At 36.7% G+C, this 22,707-nt stretch overlaps 1 protein-coding gene across 5 annotated transcripts in view; it reads left to right on the top strand.

Annotated features, from left to right (window-relative positions):
• Positions 1-22,707, top strand: part of GPC5 (glypican 5) — a 1,360,202-nt gene that overhangs the window by 671,625 nt on the left and 665,870 nt on the right. Inside the window, exon 8 of one of the 5 annotated variants that reach the window (XM_032402774.1) lies at positions 9,054-10,152. The exons of the other annotated variants lie outside the window; for them this stretch is intronic. Coding sequence (XP_032258665.1) covers positions 9,054-9,094 — 41 coding nt within the window. The 3' untranslated portion in view covers positions 9,095-10,152. Of the gene's footprint in view, positions 1-9,053; positions 10,153-22,707 lie in introns of those variants that run through there. 5 annotated transcript variants of the gene reach the window in all.

Below are 22,707 nucleotides of genomic sequence, written 5' to 3'. Positions count from 1 at the left end.
AAAAAAGAAGAAGAAGAATGTAGCAGGAGGGGAAGAATGAAGGGGGGGAATCGGAGGGGGAGAAGAACCATGAGAGACGATGGACTCTGAAAAACAAACTGAGGGTTCTAGAGGGGAGGGGGGTGGGAGGATGGGTTAGCCTGGTGATGGGTATTGAGGAGGGCACGTTCCGCATGGAGCACTGGGTGTTATGCACAAACAATGAATCATGGAACACTATATCTAAAACTAATGATGTAATGTATGGGATTAACATAACAATAAAAAATTTAAAAAAAAAGAAATATGTAATTAATGAAAAAAAAAATAAAGTAGTGGGATCCAGTCAAGTTGTGTGATCATGCTAATGTATATGGAGAAAATGACCCTAAAGGAGAATATGGAAATCACAGCCATATAGGAATCATTAGGGTATAAGTTCTGAAATGAAAAATTTTAAAAGGTTTGTAAAACCAGGGGATGGTTCACAGGATTGAAAATAGCAAACAAAAGATAACCTTTGAATTGACTCTTAGCTGAAACTTTAAATTCAGGTTTGGGAGATCTGAGAAGTAGAATCAATTTTGACTAGGGGGAGAAATAAGGTGGTAAAAAAAGGGAGGATGTCTCTTAGTAGATGTGAAATTTTTCATATGTTTTATAGTCATAATAAATTTTATGTTTCCCTTGTTCGTCTGATGCTTCTTTCATTTAATTGACATGTCACCTTGAAAATATTTTCTGAGAAAGAAGGAGCCTTTTACAAAAAGATGGCTCTTCACATTACTTAAAAGAGATACTAGCCTATATGTTGTTTGAAAAGGTTTGCTCAATGGTATTTTAGTTCCATTGAAACCTAAAATGTGCAACATGAAATCTGAAACTAATTTTTCCACTTTCAGCAGTATAATGCTAAGTTATTAAATAGCACCAAAGCAATTAAGATCCATTTTTGCCCTTTTCTCTCTATACTTTATAAAAAAACTATAGTTCTAGGGTTTTCTTTTTTTTTGAGTTTTCTTTTTTAAAAAGGGGAATTTAAGCAATTATTTACATTGAACTGTATGTATTCATAAAAATGGAAACACATTAGTGGTTGAAGCAGCATTATTTTCGTTCTAATTACTTGTAATCTGTTTAACCAGCAAGGATTATTTTGGTTAAAATTAATTCTCAGTTATTGATGGAACAGGTATGGAAAGCTGATCTGAAAGAAAAATCCTCTGTTGCCTATATACTGCGATCTGTGAACTGAATATGAGTTCAGTTAAACCCCTATTTAATTCGAGAATTAGTAGATATTTTCAAAACAGGATAATTCATGTTAGAAATCTAGATCTGCCTCTATCACCAGGGTTATTGTTACATTTGTTTTGTTGGCTACTTTTGTTTTTGCTTAGATCCGTTGATTGTGGGACTTGTAGGAAGTAAAAGCCTCAGTCTCTGTGCTCCTTTGACCCCGCCTCCTTTCCAGACTGTGTTGCCATGTTGCTTTTGTTCATGTACAATGTGTCAGGAGAGCACTAGGAAGTGCTGGCTAAAGTCCAAACAAATCCTTTACACAAGTTCTTCCTCTTAGTGAAATACCCTCCCATCCTAATTTCTTACAGAATTGTACTGAAGTACAAGGAATCTGTTTAGGAAAGTCTTCCGTTTTGCCTTCAACTACAAGTCATTTCTTCTGCTAAAATGCAATGAGCAAAAAGTCATGTCTTGTGTGCCACTTCTCATATTTTATATTATATCATAATTAGTTGTACAAATAATCATTTTCCCCTACTAAATCCTTAATGAATCAATAATCACTTTTATTTTCAGTCAATAAATATTTGGAGAAGGCAGAACACAATATCTCTGGATGCTCTCATACTTGCTGATAAGATTCAGTTTCACTGTGATGAAAGTAATGTCTATTTGTGTGTATATGTATGAAATGTGAAATATGAGGGGCACCTGGGTGGCTCAGTCGGTTAAGCAGCTGACTCTTGATTTCAACTCAGTTCATGATTTCGGGGTCCTAGGATCCAGCCCCACATCAGACTCCACACTAGGCGGGAAGTCTGCTTCAGGATACTCTCTCTCTCTCTCTGCCCCTCCCCCCTCAAATAAATAAATAAATCTTTAAAAAATAAAATACGATATATAAAAACAAGATTTAAGTAACTCATCTGTTACTTAATTCATACATTTATCCCTTCATGCATTTATTTATTTAACAATTATTGATTACTTGATTGAGCACTACACTTGGTTCCAAGAATAAAAACAGCATAGTAAAAAAAAAAAAGTTTCTATTCCTCAAAGAGCTTAAACTACTAGGTAAAAACAAAACAAAACAATAAATAGCAATGCCATAGAATGGAAAATGCTATAGCGGACTTAAGCACAGAGTATGATAGGAATAGCACGCTGCGTAACTTTAAAAAAGGTCCCCCTCTGAGTTTTTTTTTTTCCTTTCATAGACCATTTTATTTTATTATATGTTGTAATATTAGTGTTTCTACATTTAATGGCCACCCTATACGTCTGTCTATATCTGCCTATGTATCTGTCATCTCTATCTATACCATATCCTGCAGCTATAAATGTATAAAAGCAGCTAACAGAAGACACATAAATGAAATTCAATAAATGTTTCCCCCTTTTCTGATTCTAGATAGTTTTGAAATTTAGGAGTGGTTCTAAAAAACTTGAGGAATGTTTGCAGAAGAGGATAAGACAGAACTATAATGCTTACATGCTGTGGTCCAGGTATCTAAGAATTAAGCTGCATGTATCTTTCTCATTCTATAATTGCCTTGCACCCTTTTAGAAACCTTCCCTGAACTCGTGGCAGAGAGGCCACTAGATGGGGCTTGTGTGCTTAGTACTTTTGCAAAATATACTTTTAGTTTTTTTTAATTCAGAGAAACTCTTTAACCTATCCTATTCTTTATTGACTGTAACACTGTAAGGAATTCTCATTAGAAATCTTTTTATATTAGCAAGTGTGCAACATAACTATGCACTTGCAAACATGTAATATTCCTCAAAGCAAAGCAAACAAGTCTCTTTGCAACCAGGCACATTTACGTCTTTAAAGACTCTTTAGAACTCTTATCTCTGTAGATTCCATTACCAATCTCACAGTTCTTCTCAAAACTGTGTCTCTTCATGTTGTAGAATCTGAGATATTGTACCTCGGAAGTGCTAGTTCCTACTTTTTCGGGTCAGACAAAAGCTTTACCATTAATTACAGAGTTTGCTCTTTATCTATCGCTAAGGTTAGTTTCCAGAAAGACAGTGGTTCTCAGAATTCAACATGGGCCAGCATCCCCTGGAGGTCTTGTTACAAGTCAGATTAGATTGCTGGGCTACACTCCCAGAATTTCTGAATCCGCCAGTCTGGGGTGGGACCAATGACTGCGTTTTCAATCACTGCCCAGATATGTTAATCCTGTTGTTCTGGGTACCACACTAAGAACCTCCATTTCATGCAGAGACTCTCTATGGATAAAGTGCATAACATTCATGATCTGGCCGTCCTTTCTCAAGACAGCTTCGTGTCACCCTGCAATATTCATCACCCTGTAACATTCATCTCTCCAGATACTGAGACCTTGATAAAGACGAGAAATAATAGATGTTCTTTTCATTGTATTTATGCTCTAACCACCAGGCAGCCAGTTCCCTATCTTAGGTAAGACTCAGCTTCATCACCGACCGAGGGGGTACTGCTTTAACTGCTCTATAGCTTTTAGCAACCAATAACTAACACCATTTTTTTTTTTTTTAATGAGAAGTTTTACCCAAGACACCTGGACTGTGGATTCTGATTTTCCCTTGGCTCACTGACTTTTGGACTTCTGAGTCTTTCCATTTTTCTCTGTCTCACCCCCACCTCCCCAGGCTCCCCCATTCTAGCCCCCATCTTTCCATCCTCCCTCCCAAATGCCCAGAGCCCCTCTCTCCACAGCCTCATCTCAGCCCTAGGTTACTGATCCCCCACATACTACCTACCACGCATGATTATATCTCCACTTTACCTTTACTGGAGACCTAGTTATGCACTAGTTCATGTTTTATATCTAGAAGCAGGTTGCTCAATTCTACATCCATTTATTTCTGATCATCAGTTCTTCATCAGTTATTAACTACCGATGATTCCAGACTCTGCCTCATCCAGCCATTTTGGCTACAGTGGTAAACTAGTAAGGTGCAACCTCCCTCTCTTGAGACCTCCATCACTGTTTTGATTGCTCGGTCTCCTTTGGATTTCGAATACCTCTTATGACCAGCTTGTTTTCCTTCTCAGTTAATGTCCTGGCTTACGGACTCCTGGCTTTTGTCTGGCATCTCAAGCTTCTATCTTTACTTGTTTCTAGACTTTTAAGTCAGCATGGCCTCTGCCGACCTGAGCACCCTCTTCTTACCCGGTTTTCATCTTCCCTGCTGAGCTTTGGCACCTATCATGATCATGCCTTAAAATATGTGGTTTGTATCTTCAGTGGTATTTTAGCATACCCCATCTCATTTGGTTTGTCATTTCAAATGATTAGCTAATCTTAATGGAAAGCCAAACTTCAAACATGTTACCTTTATATAATGTTTATATTCTTATAATTTCATTAATTCCTTAAATCTTAGCTTATTAAAGCTATTTTGTTCTACCCTTTTTATACTGCCATCCTGTAAAACCTCTCCCCTTGTGCTAATAACAGAATGAGCTGCTAGCACGTTCTGGTCTCCACCATTACATTTTATGGAGACTTACTCAAATTACCATTAATTTATTTAGAGCAGATATGCACAGTCTTTGATCGAAATGATCTCTTGCAGGGCAGAAGCATCCACATTTGCCAGCAAAATCACTTTTACTTCACACTGTCTTTCTCCTATTCTTTTCATGAGCTCCACATGACAGCTCTGAACACAGCCCTGAACTCAGCCTCCTGGTTTATACTCTACTCCTTTGAAAAGACTCATCACAACATCCAAGTCCACAGCACTGTTTAGTTTCAATGAATTACAAGGCTCAACAAACATTTGCTTCAAAACACCATAGCTCCCCCCCTCATTTTTCTCATTTTGCTAATGAGGGGGAAGGGTTGGGAATGGCCCACGGAAGTTCAAGCCCCTGATGAACATTTTTTGGAGGCCTGGAGCTGAGAGGGTTAAGCTATTGCAGCACAGAGAATTTTTACCAAGATCATAACCTAAGTATATTTGTGATCCAAGTTCAGCTCAGTTTTTTTCGGTAGGAACCAAGTGAAGCCTATCATGAGTACTAAGGGTAATAGCAACAACTGCTTCAGTGAGCCTAAAACTGTCGCAACAGCCCCGTCAGAACAGACGGCTCTGCATTTATTCCAGGCTAGGGATTCGAACTGGCAGTAGTCAAACAAAAATCCTGAAAAGCATGTCAGCAGTTGTGGAAAGAGTTTTCTTTATTTAAAAAGTTGTTCATAACCTTCCATTGAGATTGCATATTAAACTGGAGGTATTTGCCCCTTTAATTTACCTGTTAGTGGTTGAACTTGTGGCCCACAATTTATTACATGTATTTGTATATTATATATAGAAATTGTGGACCACAAGTTCAATACATGATATATATATGTATGTATATACACACACACACACCACATACACACACGGACACATATACATAACACATATATACATGAATACTGGTAATACAGTAGTTTGTGGTATGTAGTATTGGTAATTTATAGTGAATACATAGTATTCTCTTATATATATATGTGCATTATATATATGTCAAGTAGTCTTTGAAATGTGTTAATACTGTATATCAACAGTTGCTAATTCCTGAACTAATATGAGCTAATTTGTATTTTGGGTCTGTACTGCTACTAGTATAAGAATTTCAAGTTTTCTTTTAAACAAACTAATTTACTTTGTCTTTAAGAAAGTGTTCTAGGGGCGCCTGGGTGGCTCAGTTGGTTAGGCGACTGCCTTCGGCTCAGGTCATGATCCTGGAGTCCCTGGATCGAGTCCCGCATCGGGCTCCCTGCTCAGCAGGGAGTCTGCTTCTCTCTCTGACCCTCCCCCCTCTCATGTGCTCTCTCTCATTCTCTCTCTCTCAAATAAATAAATAAAATCTTTAAAAAAATAAAAAAATAAAGAAAGTGTTCTACCACAGACTACTTGAACTTTACATTAAGCCCAAAATGTATTCTAGTTAAATGACTACACTTGTTGATTAACGTCTTTTTATCCTTACATATTGAGTAATTAATAGTTTCTCTAGAAGTAAAATGAGACAGATTTGGCACTTTGGGGCCAAGATTTCTAATCTAGCTCTGGAGAAAAAGAAAAGCAACTACATATGATCCATTTTTTAAAAAAATAATAATAAAAAAAGGAAAAAGGGATAATACCTTGGTTTTCTATTGGAACTGTTTCCAAATGAGTTTGGCTCATCTTTGGCTCAAATAGATTTTTCCTACCATCAGGTAATGTTGACGAATCTCGTATCCAAGAGAAAAATATTCAGAGCCTAGAATTCTTTTCTTCAGATTGATTATATGCTCTTAAAGATTTGACTCTGATGATTTATGTGATCATAGTACTTTTTATTCTGGCCTTTGGGAAGATTGAATTTTTATAGCAAATTAATATGTGTATAGATTAAACAAACAAATGTTAAAGTTGGAAACCTTAAAGGGAAAATGGAAAAGTATAAGTGAATTGGCTAAATTTTAGATGGGGAAAGATATTACAAGACTAAATTTAAACAAAATTCTATCCATATATTTTATTACAGTTTTTAGTGTGGAGAAACAAATGTTAAGTATGGCCTTAGATTTGAATCATAAGCCAGGTTTTTACTGATTCCATATTCTTTCAGTTGAGGTCACCTAAACTGCTCTAACTAATAAGCCCAAATGTATATCCTGTCTTAGAGTTTATTTTTCAGTGTCCAAGGCAAGTCTTCATAATTAGCTGTTGGTTTTTCTCCACGTGGTGACTCAGGGCACCCTGCTTATGTATGAAAACAAGAGGTTTGGTTGAGAAAGAACCACAGTAAACCTGATCTTTGCAGCAAGGTTAAATCTCTTTTGATTAATACTAACAACTAAATTGGCTGTTTTTTGGTCTCATCTTCAACTGTTAGGTTGTAGCACAGGAAATTAACTACACTATAAAATTATATTTTAAGACATGGGAAAATAATAATTAGTAAAACTAAAAAAAAAGTAAAGCTATTGCATCAATAATTTGAGTCTAATTTTCTCTTTGTGTGTGTGTGTGCATTTATACAAAGAACAAAAGTAAATTCATGAAATATTACCAGTGGTTATCTTTTAGGTATTATGATTACAAATGATTTTAATTTTCTTATCTCTACTTTCTAATTGTTCACAATGAACAGGTATTTCTTTTATAATGAGAAAAAAAAAGTACATGTAAATTACTATCTTCCTTCAGCTACTAAAGCTGTGTATGAATTGTTTTATTAAACTCCAGACCTATCTGAGCATCACTTGTCAAAAACAGTTCATCTCTGCTTGCTACAAATAGCCTGGCTGTGTGCTTCTACTCTGTGCTAATAGTTCACAATAACTAATTAGCTTTTAAAGTTTTACTAAGTAATCCTGGTTAGAGGGAAAAAAAATTAAAAGTAATGACAAGATACAACTGAAATGAACTTTAAAAAAAAGTGTTAATAATAAGACCCATAGCCCATAATTTCTTGTTACTGAGTAAACTAAACTTAGACCAAGTACCACAGCTTTTAATTTATTCTTAGAAAGTATTTTGTGTTTGGGGAAAGTCTGACTAATGAATGAATTCAATCAAGCAAACAATAAATAAATACAATTTCCCTCTTGATGTGCTAGATAATTAATGTTTTTGAATACATGGATCATTGCTATGTGCCATGCTGAGCGCTACAAAAGATTTTTTCTTATAATAGTGCAGTTTTGCCGGAGTAACTTTTTAAAGTATTAATGTGTAAAATTCATATGTGTAGCTTATGTAAATGATGAGGAAATGTATATTACCAGGATTTTAAAGGTAGACCTTTTTTATTTTTTATTTTTATGAAGCCCTAAGAATTACTTATCCAGGAAAATACAACAAATAGATGACTTAGCAGAGGTAGGAGGTCAGATTCCCTGATTCATTCCAAAGCTTGATGCTTTATATTTGTATCCCATTGTTTCTCCAAAATGTAAAATTGTGTTATGTGAATATAGAGGAAGGCAAAATGATGAAAATGAACTTGAGATGGGTCATATAGAGTCAATGGATTAAATTAAAATAGAAAGATGTTATCCTACCTTAAGCATGATGTGCAATAAAAGCTTACATAGAGTACTTGGGGAACAGTGAATATTTGGGGTAGATTTGTACTGAGAATCAAGGGGTAGAATTACAGTTATCAAGAGAAATTCGTGCTTGTAAAGAATCTGAGTGTCGAGAACTGGGTTGAGAAACAGGCTTTTTTCTTCGTAGTCATTTAACATTTCAGGCATTTTGTTGCAGAAAGGTTTAGGGGATGAATAATCCAAAAGAATAGGGAAATTCAAAAATGATCATTTTGAAGTATGCTATATAATTAATTAGGAAAGGTTTACCTTAAGTGTAACTTCATTATATTTATATTGTAATGGTTCTATACATACTTTGAAGGCAATGGAAGAATATAACTCAGCCAGGAATGTAGGTGTTGCCCAGATGCAGCCAAATTGTAAAACTTATTGCATTTGTCTAAAAATTAGGTCAGTGATTTTCAAAAGAATGTTCAAAATAGAATCCATTGTTTTCAAACAATAAAGAGTAACCCCAATTCTTAAACTGAAAAATAAATGTTTTATTAATATAAATTGAATTACTAAATTCAATGTTAATATTTACTTATAAAGTCATCTGATGAGCATAATGAATTGATTTAAGTGAACACAAAAGTTTAAGATTATAGGTGATGCCAATGTTCTACTTAATGTGTATTTTTAATTAATAAAATAGTCATATAATTTTGGGGGGTTCCCCGTATTAAGAAAATCGTGATTATCCATAATTGCAAATGGTAAACATTTTAACATTTACTTTTGTGCCCTCAGGGTACTCATCATTGAAGCAAAGATGGCAGAAGAAAATATAATTTCAAGCTAAAACGTACATTCCTGGGAAAAGTAGTTAATGTGTTAATGTTTGTTTTATGTTACATATGAGTGTATTTTGTTTGTATTACAGTTTTAATGTAGGTAAAATTGGTTTATTGAACAGAGTGGCATTGGCAGAGTGTAAGCAAATATCAACTTTGTTCTTACTACTTATTAAACTCACTTTGTGAACATGTTTTTCACCATAACCTTTCCAGACACATTTAGAAAATAAGCAAGTTGTGTTTTATTTTGATCTTAAATTCTAGTCCAGCCTAATAATCAGTAACTCCTGGCCAGTTTGGTGATCAAAACTTAAACTCTCATGCCGTGTAAGCTTCTCCCTCTCCCTGCATGAGCCTGACCCAAACTTGGAAGCCCGGGGTGGGATAAGAGAGTAAAGTCAGCTTCTCTTTTTTTTTTTCCATCCACCTTGTCTTCCACTCCCTTGCAAACATTCTGGCTCTTTCCGAGTTGGAGCAGAAAGTAGATCAGTGATAGGTTATCAGCTGGGGACAGTATCTCCCAGTACTACAGAATTCCTTTGCATAGAGACCTTTTGCCCTCCCTGGAAATGCCCAGACATTCCCAAAAGCAGCTTTCCTTCTCCCTTGACCTAAGCAGTGCTTCCTTTCTGCAGACTACATATGGTTGGCTTGGCTTCTGATCAGATATCCTACTCTCTCCAAGTGTAAGCAAGATCTCTTGCATGGGATCCCTTTATAGGAAGATTCCAAGCCTCCTTTCTGTAGGGTCCACATCTAATTTTGGAAAACACATGTTTTTGTTCATCATTGTTGGAAGTGCACTCAGTTTCCAGTCAGCCCATTTTATCTTTTCTAGGCAGATTGAAGAAGCTTCTATTTAATCTAACCCTCTGTTGTCCAAAATAGCAGTCACTAGCCGTATCCTATTGAGCATTTGAGGTGTCAAATGTAGCTAGTCTAAATTGAGAAAGTCTACAGTTGTAAAATACACATCAGATTGTATAAACTTCCGATGGAAAAATAATGTAAAATACCTCATTGATAATTATTACATGTTAAAATGGCAATATTTTTAATATATTGGGTAAAAGAAAACACATTTTTAAAACATTTCACCTGTTTTTTTAAATTTTTTTTTAAAAAATTGACTACATTTGACTACAGGAAATTTTAAATTACATAGTGGTTTGCATTATATTTCTGTTGTACAGTCCTCTACCCTTTAGACTTCTCAGGTGTCAATAAAGTACTTACTCCTAGGTCCCTCAAGCTCTGTACTTTATAAACAGACCTGTTGCCATATGTTTGGCTTATTTCTATTAGAGTTATTAAGGTCACACACATAGCAACTCTCCCCCAAATTTTCTTCTTCTTAGCCTCTTTGATTTTGTATGAAGTGGACTCAGATTTATAGTCACTTACTACATCTTGCAGGAGGTCAGGCACCTCAAGGAAGAATATGAGAGGATTTGACAACGCTGTTCTTGGCTCTAAGGCCTGGCAGCTCTCTCTTTGCAATTTGAAACTTAGAGGCAGAAAATGCACAACACCAAAGATAGCGTTCCATCCTTTGAAAACATTTGGGCCATTTTTCCTGGGCTGGATTCTGGTCTAACCTGTCCTCTTTCTGTGAAATTAGGTGTATCTCTTTCTTTCTCTAGACATCATTTACTTCTCTATAACGTGAGAAGTTTGTCTTTTTTTTTTTTTTTAAAGATTTTATTTATTTATTTGACAGAGAGAGAAACACAGCGAGAGAGGGAACACAAGCAGGGGGAGTGGGAGAGGGAGAAGCAGGCTTCCCGCGGAGCAGGGAGCCCGATGCGGGGCTCGATCCCAGGACCTGGAATCATGACCTGAGCGGAAGGCAGACGCTTAATGACTGAGCCACCCAGGCGCCCCGAGAAGTTTGTCTTTAGAATCTTCTTCTTTCTTCCATTTTTTAATGTTTAAAATGTAAACTGTGGAATATTTCAAACACACACAAAACACAGAAAATAATTTAAAACCCAGAACTGAGGTAAATAGAGGTGTTTTGTTTGTTTGTTTGTTTTCTCCCAATGTTGCGTTCTTTCTCTCTGGCTTTCAAAGAATTAAAATTGGCACATACAGCTAAAGCTCTACTTCTGATCACTTGTGTTCTTAATTCTTGTAGAAGTAGCCTCCAAACTTGAGGGGTTGTAGATCATTCCCAGGATATTGATGTTTTGACTACATAAAACCAAAATATGAATAAACCATGCCAAATATATAAACTTAATTTTGTTTCAATATTTACATATTGCTATCATTACTTATGATATTTTTTGCAGCAGCACTGTTTTTGTTATTCATGTCAATATATAGGATCACTTATTTCAGCTTCTCTGTAGTATTAAAAAGTTCAAATAAACCATTTTTTCCTTTCCCATTCCTCCCATATTTTTCCTTTTATAAATAACTCACTGAGCTTTGAACCCATTCCTTTTTGGAGGTATGTCATAATAAGTTTAAGGTAGATGATAGAAAGTATAATTTTCTTTACTGTGTATTTCTTAATTACCCTCCAGAGAGCTTGTGCTGATTTATACTTCTACCAGGAGCAGATCTTTGCATATCTTTGCCCTTATTTGATATCATCATAATTAATTGTTGCTGAAATGGATTAATACAGATTTAAGAAATCTCATTTTTATTTTAGTTTGCATCTTTCAAAGTAATATTGAAGTTGAGCATCTTCTCATTAGTTTATCCATGTTTTGTTGCCTGTTAGTTGCCTATGTATTTTTCATTTTTTCTATTAATTTTCATAACTCACTGTACATTATGGATATTATTCCTTTGTGAATTGTATAGTTTGACTATATTTACTCCTCATCAGGGGCATATCTTTTTATCTTTTTTGGACAGGAGTGTTTTTCTAGGCAGAGATTTTTAGTTTAAGTGAGTTTAAATTTATTAATCATTTCCTCCATGGCATACAAATATATATATATATATATATATATATACACACACACACATATATATACACACACACATATATATATGTATCATATATAAATGTTTGGCTTAAATATATACATATATAATAATACTTAAGAAATATTTCTTATTCTGGTGTCATAAAGATGTTTTTCTATATTTTATTAATTTTTCCTAAAAAATGTTTTTTTAATTACTCTTTCAACTAATCAGAATTAATGTATTTGGCTATTATTAGATAGAGTTCCAATTTTTTTCTTTTTCCATATAGATATTCACAGTCTTGGCACCATTCATAAATTAATCAGTTATTTTCTTTCAGACTTACAGTGTTTCATTTGTTAAATACTAGTCCCATATAAGTGAATGTTTCTCTTTAGTCTAACCATTAACCTTGTACTAATGTCATTCTGATTTAATTATTATAGTGCTTTAAAAATGATATATAATAGAGTTTATCCTCTATTCATATTTTTTAAATATTATTGTCAATTTTGGATAACATATATGAATTTTAAGATTAAAATCTGTGAAAACACTCTCAGAAACTTTATTTGTATTGCAATGAATTTGCAGATTAATTGAGGAGTGATACACTCCTTATCATATTAGTTCAACTAAATATGATGTATTTCTCCACTTAGGTCTAATTTTATCATTTTCAATGAAGTTTATGATATTCTTTATAAATGTCAGGGACATTCTTTTCTATTTATTTGTAAATCCCTTATGGTTTTAGTCACCATGATGTGTCAGTTTTTAAAAATAACATGATACAATCTGTGTAATTTCCTCATATATATCACTCAGTTTACTAATTTTCTCTTTGACCCTATCTAATACAGTGTTTTAATCCAACCTCTGACAATATTAGCTTAAATCATATTTTTAAAGTAATTTATAAAACTTCAATCTTAATCATTGTAAACAAAACTGTTTATATTTTCTATCACATTTCCACTCTATTATCTCAAATTTGTGTGGCTCTCATCTTGTTTCTTATTTTGTGTGCTGCTTGTATTTGTGGTGTATTATTTTTATTGCAAACTTATCTTTGTTTTGTTTTATTGGGATTGCCTTTAGTATAAGACAGTGTATAACGATTATGTTAGCTTATTTCAGAACTCCATGGGAAACCTCTCATTTTGTTACATATATCCGTGTGGTATAAATTTGAACATCAAAATTGCAAAATCTGGTGGCATCACAATTCCAGACTTCAAGCTCTATTACAAAGCTGTAATCATCAAGACAGTATGGTACTGGTACAAAAACAGACACATAGATCAATGGAAGAGAATAGAGAGCCCAGAAATGGACCCTCAACTCTATGGTCAAAAATCTTTGACAAAGCAGGAAAGAATATCCAATGGAAAAAAGACAGTGAGAGACTATGGACTCTGAGAAACAAACTGAGGGTTCTAGAGGGGAGGGGGGTGGGGGGATAGGTTAGCCTGGTGATGGGTATTAAAGAGGGCACGTACTGAATGGAGCACTGGGTGTTATATGCAAACAATGAATCATGGAACACTACATCAAAAACTAATGATGTAATGTATGATGATTAACATAAAACATAAAAAAAAAAAGATAGTCTCTTCAACAAATGGTGTTGGGAAAATTGGACAGCCACATGCAGAAGAATGAAACTGGACCACTTCCTTACACCATACACAAAAATAGACTCAAAATGGTTTGAAGACCTAAATGTGAGACAGGAGTCCATCAAAATCCTAGAGGAGAACACAGGCAGCAACCTCTTTGACCTCAGCCACAGCAACTTCTTCCTAGACACATCGCCAAAGGCAAGGGAAGCAAGGGCAAAAATGAACTATTGGGACTTCATCAAGATAAAAAGCTTTTGCACAGCAAAAGAAACAGTCAACAAAACCAAAAGACAACCGACAGAATGGGAGAAGATACTTGCAAATGACATATCAGATAAAGGGCTAGTATCCAAAATCTATAAAGAACTTATCAAACTCAACACCCAAAGAACAAATAATCTAATCAAGAAATGGGCAGAAGACATGAACAGACATTTTTCCAAAGAAGACATCCAAATGGCCAACGGACACATGAAAAAGTGCTCAACATCGCTCGGCATCAGGGAAATCCCAATCAAAAGTTCAATGAGATACCTCCTCACACCAGTCAGAATGGCTAAAATTAACAAGTCAGGAAACAACAGATGTTAGTGGGGATGCGGAGAAGGGGAACCCTCCTACACTGTTGGTGGGAATGCAAGCTGGTGCAGCCACTCTGGAAAACAGTATGGAGGTTCCTCAAAAAGTTGAAAATAGAGCTACTGTACGACCCAGCAATTGCACTACTGGGTATTTACCCCAAAGATACAAATGTAGTGATCCGAAGGGGTACGTGCACCTCGATGTTTATAGCAGCAATGTCCACAATAGCCAAACTATGGAAGGAGCCAAGATCTCCATTGACAGATGAATGGATAAAGAAGATGTGGTATCTATATACAATGGAATATTATGCAGCCATCAAAAGGAATGAAATCTTGCCATTTGCAACGATGTGGATAGAACTCGAGGGTATTATGCTGAGCGAAGTAAGTCAATCAGAGAAAGACATGTATCATATGATCTCACTGATATGAGGAATTCTTAATCTCAGGAAACAAAGTGAGTGTTGCTGGAGTGGTGGGTGGTGGGAGGGATAGGGTGGCTGGGTGATAGACATTGGGGAGGGTATGTGCTATGGTGAGTGCTGTGAATTGTGTAAGACTGTTGAATCACAGACCTGTACCTCTGAAACAAATAATACATTATATTTAAAAAAAAGAAGAAGATAGTAGGAAGGGAAAATGAAGGGGGCGAAATCGGAGGGGGAGACGAACCATGAGAGACTATGGACTCTGAGAAACAAACTGAGGGTTCTAGAGGGGAGGGGGTTGGGGGGATGGGTTAGCCTGGTGATGGGTATTAAAGAGGGCACGTACTGAATGGAGCACTGGGTGTTATATGCAAACAATGAATCATGGAACACTACATCAAAAACTAATGATGTAATGTATGGTGATTAACATAACATAATAAAATTAAAAAAAATTGCATTAGTTGAATACTTAAGCTCCTTCAAAATCTGAAGAAAAAAAATGACTTTTTCCAGAGCCCAGGAGAATACAACATTTAAAAAATTTTTTTCATGAGCCACTGGGTAGACATTTTAAAGATCAGTCTTTGCAAACACAGCCCCCTGAGGGTCCTAACTTTGTGGAATGCTCTCATTTTTCCACATTTTGCTTTATCCTCAGATTTGAAGCTTTAGCATCTGCCTTTGCATTAAAATTGAGCCTTTAAATAACTAAGAGCAATCCTCCACCCTTATCTTCACCAACCAAGGCAGCCCCAGTGATAGACTGAACATTTGTCATCCCAGATTTAAATTCCTTCTTCTTTTAGGAAAACTAAGGATTCTTTTTGTTGTTGTTGTTGTTGTTGAAAACTCAGCTATGCATTTAATAGAGTTTTTGTTTTATTTTTATTCAACATATTTAGGTATGTATTGTAGGAGAGCTTACATCACCTTAATCTATTGTATTATTACAAGAGGGTGTCTGTGATTTCTAAGGTGCCTTCCACTTCTAAAAGTTGATGTCTTCATTTATTCTCTTCCTGATAATTAATGAGAAACTTAACACACAATGATTTTAATACAATGAAACAAAGACTACCAGAGCTAAACAAGAAATGTACAAAGCCAAGTCTCTTAATGTGCCAGGCGAGGGAATACACCAATGAAGAAATTCACTGAGTAATTGGCTGATGGGGAAAAATCAGGGATTTTTAAATGCCAGAGAAAAGGAGTTCATGGTGATTTTGTAAATTAAGTATTGGAGACTTGCAGTACGATCTGTGAGTTCATAGATTTGTAACACTGTTGGTTATATCAGGTCCCGTTGTTCATTCGTTGGAAAACAATCCTTAGTTTGATATAACAAGTATCTGAAAGGATAGGTTCACTCAATGTTCAGGAACATTTATCAGCTTCAGTTGGCCAGAGCTGGTGGGCTAAAACACAATATTTGATTTTGTTATCCCCTTAGTAAGCGTGTGGAAATTTTTCCTTTTAAGTTGGTAATATGCATAAAAGTGAACACAATGATTTTGATCCCCAAGGTGGTGTGGGGGTAGGTATCACCTACCTGATCTCTAGCTTAAAATAATTAGTATCAAGTCTCTTAAACTTAGTAAGATATATTTTCACAGTCTTGTGAACTACTAGGGGCAATGCCTCAGTTCTCCAGAGAAAGAAATAAAATGGTCATCTTGTTGATAAAAAGCATATTTAGAGAGTTTTCGAAAGTAAATGCCAGTTTTCACCCCAATAATAAGAAATGTGTTATTTTTCAACTTCACAGAGCCGGGGCTCGTTAGACCTAGGTGCATTTATCAAAATGGCAAATGATCTGATGATTTTGGTTTATTCTATTTTATTCTTTTTTTATTTTATTATGTTATGCTAATCACCATACATTACATCATTAGTTTTTGATGTAGTATTTTGGTTTAATAAAATAAATTTAACTTCAGTAAAACAAAACATAAAATAGTATAACTCCAAGTTAAATTGACATTTTAAAGTTGACAAATTGTTCTGTATTACTGCCAATTAGCCTATGACTACTGTGTTGTAACCAGATTAGGATATGCTCATTGATTACCCATGTAAATAGTTTAATACAAATGATAAGATGCAGATATTATTAGGTTCTCAATGAACTTTGGAAAGGAATAAGTAAAGCAAGCATTGTTTTATTTTTACTTTATGATGATATTTTTCAGCTCAAAAATATATGAATACTGAATGCTAGTAGTGATTCAATTAAGGAGAAATATTCAGAGAGAAAATATAATAACAAAAAAATATATATATAATAACAGAGCTTTGAGCAGTAATGAAATATTAACTTAAGGTTAAATGTAAGCAGTATAATCAGATACTACTTAAAAATTAATGTAAAATAGGGGGCTCAAAGGAAGCTATATTTCAAAAATCCCAGATCCTAACAGAGTTGCTTTTGAAGATAATATAGCCAGAAAATTGACCTTTTAAGGAAAATCATTCTGGTAGCAATTATCTTCTAAATTTTTTATAGATTTTTTATAGTTTCTAATCATTTTAAATCAAGACATTGTGAGTGTGGATCCCTAATAAGTATTTTGATAATTTTGGCATCAAAGCTGTGAAATTTGGTAAAGAACCAATTCAAAGAAGTATTGTCATTACCATTGCATATAGTATAACACCCTGGGATTTTTGAGGAAAACCTGAGTTAAATTCATGTGAAAACTTTATCAATCTATCTAGACCTTTAGGAGCCATCATATATACCTATATAATGTTATGTATAACACATATGTAAAATGAATAAATTTTATGGAAATATATGTTATACAATATACAGTTTTCTATAATCACATATAGTATATTTGCTAAGATTTAATTGGTTGAATATTTTTGGTATGAGGAAGTAAACATGAATGCTTGGGAAAACTTAAGCACATTAAACCTTTGGGCTCTTAGCAGAACACATTTTTGGATATTCAGTGAATTGAGGGAAGTGCCTGTAGGAAACTCATTAAAATCTGAATTGTTCTGGGTTTGAATTCTGACTCACCACCACTCACTGAGTCATCTAGGACAGGAAACTTGTCCAGTTTGAATCTCAATTCCCTCGTCTAGAATAAAATGCTTCATTGGTTGTTATGAAAATTAAATGAAGTAATGTATGCATTAAGCATATTTCAATGGAAAATCCTCATGTACATATTATATAAACATGAACTTCCAAAACTGTTCACTCAGTATGTATGCAAACTCTCCATGTAACCTGTATTTACGTGAAGAAATCACCACCCCAATTTAAAGCAACACATTCAACTTTATTTTTTATTTATTTTTTTTAAAAGATTTTATTTATTTATTTGACAGAGAGAGAGATAGCGAGAGCAGGACCACAAGCAGGGGGAGTGGGCGAGGGAGAAGTGGGCCTTCCGCTGAGCAGGGAGCCCGATGGGGGGCTTGATCCCGGGACCCTGGGACCATGACCTGAGCCGAAGGCAGACACTTAACGACTGAGCCACCCAGGCGCCCCTAAACACATGCAACTTTAAGATGTAATGCAGTAGGTGCTAATGTTTGTTATATCTTGAAAGTTATATTCCTTTGTCTTATACGTTTTTAAAAACAAATTACTCATTTGCTATCTTTTAACATAGGAAATCGCTAAGGCTTGTTGAGTTTGACATAGTGATTGCTTCCTATTAAAAAAAAAAAAACCTCAAAAATACTTTAAGTTAACTATACATCAAACCATGTTCGCAGGGGACTAAATTTCAACCCATTGTGCCATTATAATAGAGAAGTATACATGCTTAAGAATACGGTGTCTTGAGAGAGAAGGAAAGATGGCGGAGGAGTAGGGGACCCTATTTCGGCTGGTCCCCGGAATTGAGCTGGATAACTACCAGACCACTCTGAGCACCCACGAAACCAGCCTGAGATGTAAGAAGATCTGGATCTCTACAAACAGAATATCGCAGGCGGTTGGTTTCGAGGTAGGAAGCGGGGAGCCGTGATCCTGCGGGCAGATATCGGAGGATAAACGGCAGCGGGAGGGTGCCTGGCCGTGGGGATCCTACACCACCGGTGAGTGACAGCCTCGCGGGCTGCGGACGGGGCACAGACTCCCAGACCGGTAGCATCGGGAAAGGACTTTAGGGCAGCCCCCGGGGCAGAAACCCGGGGGGGGGGGGGCGGGGGGGCGGGGGGGGGGGGGGGGGGCGGCTGGCGGTTTTAGAAGCACAAAGGGCAGAGACGTGCCCCGACCTGGAGGCAGGACTGGGAGCACTGCGGAGGGGCGCACAACCCAGGCTGCTGCAGTTTATAGCAGCACGGACAGAAACGGAGACGGTGTGGCCTGGAGAGCTCACTGAAGAACAGACTGAGGTCTCTCTGCTCTGAGGCAGAGGGTTGGAAACGGTCTCTTCTGCTCTGACTCGCGGAAGAGACGTGGAAAGCCCCCAGGGAAAGGCGCCAGAGAACAAAAGCCCCAAAGACTGATTCCCACTGAGCCCATCCCCCTCCACAGGGGCGCAGGGCAACTCCGCCCGAACAGGGTTGCCTGAGTAACAGCGCGGCAGGCCCCTCCCGCAGAAGACAGGCTGGGAAAACAAGAGGCCAGCAACCCTAAGGTCCCAAGAAAACAGATGCATCTTGCTTGGGTTCTGGTCAATAATTTGGACTCTATACATCCCCTCAAACATCCATCAACAGAATGACTAGGAGGAGGAGCCCCCAAAACAGAAAAGACTCAGAGATTATGACTTATGCTGCAGATTTACAAATGGATGCAGATATAACCAAGATGTCGGAGATGGAATTCAGGCTAGCAATTGTGAAGACAACGGCTAGAATGGAGAAATCAATTAATGGCAACATAGAGTCTCTAAGGGCAGAAATAAAAGGTGAATTGGCAGAACTTAAAAATGCCATCCATGAGATCCAATCCAATCTAGATAATCTAACAGCGAGGGTAACTGAGACAGAAGAGAGAATAAGTGACCTGGAAGACAGTATAATAGATAAAAAGGGAAAAGAGGAGGCCAGGGAAAAACAACTCAGAATCCATGAAAATAGAATCAAAGAAATAAATGACACTGTGAAGCGTTCCAGTGTCAGAATAATTGGAATCCCGGAGGGAGTGGAGAGAGAGAGAGGACTAGAAGATGTATTTGAGCAAATCGTAGCTGAGAACTTCCCTAATCTGGGGAATGAAACAAACATTCGTGTCCTAAAAGCAGAAAGGACCCCTCCCAAGATCAAGGAAAACAGGCCAACACCCCAGCATGTAATAGTAAAACTTACAAATCTTAGAACCAAGGAAACCATCTTAAGGGCAGTTAGGGGGAAGAGATTCCTTACGTACAGAGGGAGGAACATCAGAATAACGTCAGACCTACCCACAGCGACCTGGCAAGCCAGAAAGGCCTGGCAAGACACACTCAGGGTACTAAATGAGAAGAACATGCAGCCAAGAATACTTTATCCGGCAAGGCTTTTATTTAGAATGGATGGAGAGATGAAGAGCTACCACGACTGGCAGAAACTGAAAGAATATGTGACCACTAAGCCGGCCCTGCAAGAAATATTAAGGGGGGGTTCTATAAAAGGAGAAAGACCCCAAGAGTGATATACAACAGAAATTTACAGGGACAATCTATAAAAACAATGTCTTCACAGGCAACGTGATGACAATTCATATCTTTCAATAATCACTCTCAATGTGAATGGCCTAAATGCTCCCATAAAACGGCATAGGGTTGCAGATTGGATAAAAAGACAGGACCCATCCATATGCTGCCTACAAGAGACTCATTTTGAACCTAAAGATACATCCAGACTGAAAGTGAAGGGATGGAGATCCATCTTCCATGCTAGTGGACCTCAAAAGAAAGCTGGGGTAGCAATTCTTACATCAGACAAATTAGATTTTAAACTAAAGTCTGTAATTAGAGACACAGAAGGACACTATATCATTCTTAAAGGGTCTATCCAACAAGAAGATCTAACAATTGTAAATATCTATGCCCCCAACATGGGAGCAGCCATATACATAAGCCAACTGTTAACCAAAATAAAGAATCATATTGATAACAATACCTTAATTGTAGGAGTCCTCAATACTCCACTCTCAGCGATGGACAGATCATCTAAGCAGAAAATCAACAAGGAAACAAGAGCTTTGAATGATACATTGGACCAGATGGACCTCATAGATATTTACAGAACATTCCACCCTAAAACAACAGAATACTCATTCTTCTCGAGCGCACATGGAACTTTCTCCAGAATAGACCACACACTGGGTCACAAATGAGGTCTCAACCGATACCAAAAGATTGAGATTATTCCCTGCATATTCTCAGACCACAATGCTTTAAAACCGGAACTCAATCACAAGAAAAAATTTGGCAGAAATTCAAACACTTGGAAGCTAAAGACCACTCTGCTCAAGAATGTTTGGGTCAACCAGGAAATCAAAGAACTGAAACAATTCATGGAAATCAATGAGAATGAAAACACATCGGTCCAAAACCTATGGGATACTGCAAAGGTGGTCCTAAGGGGGAAATACATAGTAGCCATCCAAGCCTCAGTCAAAAAAATAGAAAAATCCCAAATTCACCAACTAACTCTACACCTTAAAGAACTAGAGAAAAAGCAACAAACGATGCCTAAGCCACGCATTAGAAGAGAAATAATTAAAATTAGAGCAGAAATCAATGAATTAGAAACCAGAAACACAGTAGATCAGATCAACGAAACTAGAAGTTGGTTCTTTGAAAGAATTAATAAGATCGATAAACCACTGGCCAGACTTAGCCAAAAGAAAAGAGAAAAGACCCAAATTAATAAAATTATGAATGAAAGGGGAGAGATCACGACTAACACCAAGGAAATAGAAACAATTAATAGAAACTATTATCAACAACTATATGCCAATAAACTGAGCAATCTGGATGAAATGGAGGCCTTCCTGGAAACCTATAAGCTGCCAAGACTGAAACAGGAAGAAACTGACAACCTGAATAGGCCAATAACCAGTAATGAGATTGAAGCAGTCATCAAAAACCTCCCAAAAAACAGGAGTCCAGGGCCTGATGGATTCCCTAGGGAATTCTACCAAACATTCAAAGAAGAAATAATACCTATTCTACTGAAGCTGTTTCAAAAAATAGAAACAGAAGGAAAACTTCCAAACTCATTCTATGAGGCCAACATTACCTTAATCCCCAAACCAGGCAAAGACCCATCAAAAAGGAGCATTTCAGACCGATATCCCTGATGAATATGGATTCCAAAATCCTCAAAATCTTAGCTAATAGGATCCAACAATACATTAAAAGGATCATCCACCACGACCAAGTGGGATTTATCCCCGGGATGCAAGGGTGGTTCAACATTCGCAAATCAATCAATGTGATAGAACACACTAATAAGAGGAGGGAGAAGAACCATATGGTCCTCTCAATTGATGCAGAAAAAGCATTTGACAAAATACAACATCCTTTCCTGGTTAAAACTCTCCAGAGTATAGGGGCGCCTGGGTGGCTCAGTCGTTAAGCGTCTGCCTTCGGCTCAGGTCATGATTCCACGTCCTGGGATCGAGCCCCGCATCGGGCTCCCTGCTCAGCGGGAAGCCTGTTTCTCCCTCTCCCACTCCCCCTGCTTGTATTCCCTCTCTCGCTGTGTCTCTCTCTGTCAAATAAATAAATAAAATCTTAAAAAAAAAAAAAAACAACTCTCCAGAGTATAGGGATAGAGGGAACATTCCTCAAGCTCATAAAATCCATCTATGAAAAACCCACAGCGAATATTATCCTCAATGGGGAAAAGCTGAGAGCCTTTCCCTTAAGATCAGGAACACTTCAAGGATGCCCACTCTCGCCACTATTGTTCAACATAGTACTAGAAGTCCTAGCAACAGCAATCAGACAACAAAAAGAAATAAAAGGTATTCAAATTGGCAAAGAAGAAGTCAAACTCTCTCTTTTCGCAGATGACAGGATACTTTATGTGGAAAACCCAAAAGACTCCACCCCCAAATTACTAGAACTCATACAGCAATT

The sequence above is a fragment of the Phoca vitulina genome, unplaced genomic scaffold (assembly GCF_004348235.1).
Source record: "Phoca vitulina isolate PV1807 unplaced genomic scaffold, GSC_HSeal_1.0 scaffold5, whole genome shotgun sequence".
NCBI lineage: Eukaryota > Metazoa > Chordata > Mammalia > Carnivora > Phocidae > Phoca > Phoca vitulina.
Note: the sequence above shows the minus strand (reverse complement) of the source record. Positions and strands in the feature narration are given on the sequence as shown.